This window comes from Crocuta crocuta, unplaced genomic scaffold (genome assembly GCF_008692635.1).
Source record: "Crocuta crocuta isolate KB4526 unplaced genomic scaffold, BGI_CrCroc_1.0 C28838232, whole genome shotgun sequence".
Taxonomy (NCBI): domain Eukaryota; kingdom Metazoa; phylum Chordata; class Mammalia; order Carnivora; family Hyaenidae; genus Crocuta; species Crocuta crocuta.
In genome coordinates this window covers 1-1,107 of record NW_027550581.1, presented here as the reverse complement: position 1 = coordinate 1,107, position 1,107 = coordinate 1, and the positions used below count along the sequence as shown (strand labels likewise).

The 1,107-nt window shown below is 56.3% G+C and overlaps 1 protein-coding gene across 1 annotated transcript; it reads left to right on the top strand.

Annotated features, from left to right (window-relative positions):
* The first annotated feature begins 470 nt into the window (after positions 1 to 470).
* Positions 471 to 708, top strand: LOC144219105 (small nuclear ribonucleoprotein Sm D2). The gene has a single exon (XM_077749066.1). It carries the CDS (start codon positions 529 to 531, stop codon positions 682 to 684), a length of 156 nt encoding a protein of 51 aa, XP_077605192.1. The 5' UTR covers positions 471 to 528; the 3' UTR covers positions 685 to 708.
* The last annotated feature ends 399 nt before the right edge of the window (positions 709 to 1,107 follow it).

Genomic DNA, 1,107 nt, shown 5'->3' with positions numbered 1-1,107 from the left:
TGAAGAGTGCGATGGTATAACTTAGGTTTTGATGCAGTATCTGCTCTGGAGAACAGACTGCCCAGGAGCATGGGTGGAAACAGAGACAAGCAAGGCTCTGAGGAGCGAGATGGTGGAGGTTTAGGCCATGGTTAGAAATGGTGAGGTTCCGGATGTATTTTTAGAAGCAGATGACAGGATTTGCCCGCAGGTTGAATGTAGGATGTGAAAGAGAAGAACCCAAGTCGGTATCAGAGTTTTTGCTCAAGGAACTAGAAGGATGGAAACAGGGAAGGCTCTGGATGGAGCGGGGGGCGGGGAGTAGTTGGAAGATCTGGAGCTCAACCGAGGACGTGTAAGGTTGGAAATGTCTATTAAGCTTCTGAGTTGGGATGCCAAGGGAGAGGGACGTAGCGGGTCGGTGGGCGTGGTACGGGAAGGCACCAAGTGCATGGCTATGTGACCACGCATGCCCCAGCTCTGGACCCTCTCACCTACTGCTTCCATACTTGCCCACTCAGGAGCCTCCTCAACAAGCCCAAGAGTGAGATGACCCCCGAGGAGCTGCAGAAGCGGGAGGAAGAAGAGTTTAACACGGGTCCGCTGTCCGTGCTCACGCAGTCAGTCAAGAACAACACCCAAGTGCTCATCAACTGCCGCAACAACAAGAAGCTCCTGGGCCGCGTGAAGGCCTTCGACAGGTGAGCGCCTGGGGTTCGGAAGGTGTTCCGCACAGGCCTGGGGAGGCAGCCCCAGCTCCAGCGTGAGGAGCCCGGACGCAAGGGTCTCAGAGTCGTGGGGCCTAAGCATCCTCAGACCTCGAGGTGTGACTGTGTCTCGTTGCCCCTCCAGCGGTGCGGTGCGGTAGTTAACGGGCACGTACTCGGGGGCCAGTCTTCCTGGGTTCGGGTCCCAGTGCTGCCTCTTCACAGCCGCCGCGAGATGTCCATCGAGTCACTTTCTCTCTTCCGTACGGCAGCAGTAATTCTGGTGGCGGCAAAGATTCTTTGACTTAACACATGCGGCATCTCATCAGGTCCTTAGAAGCACAGCATCTGGTGGGGCGCCCTGGGGGCTCAGTCGGTTAAGCATCCGACTCTTGATTCTGGCTCAGGTCATGATCTCACA

Bases quoted from the DNA above. Each gene is read 5' to 3' on its own strand.
- LOC144219105 (XM_077749066.1), top strand. From the start codon at position 529: ATGACCCCCGAGGAGCTGCAGAAGCGGGAGGAAGAAGAGTTTAACACG.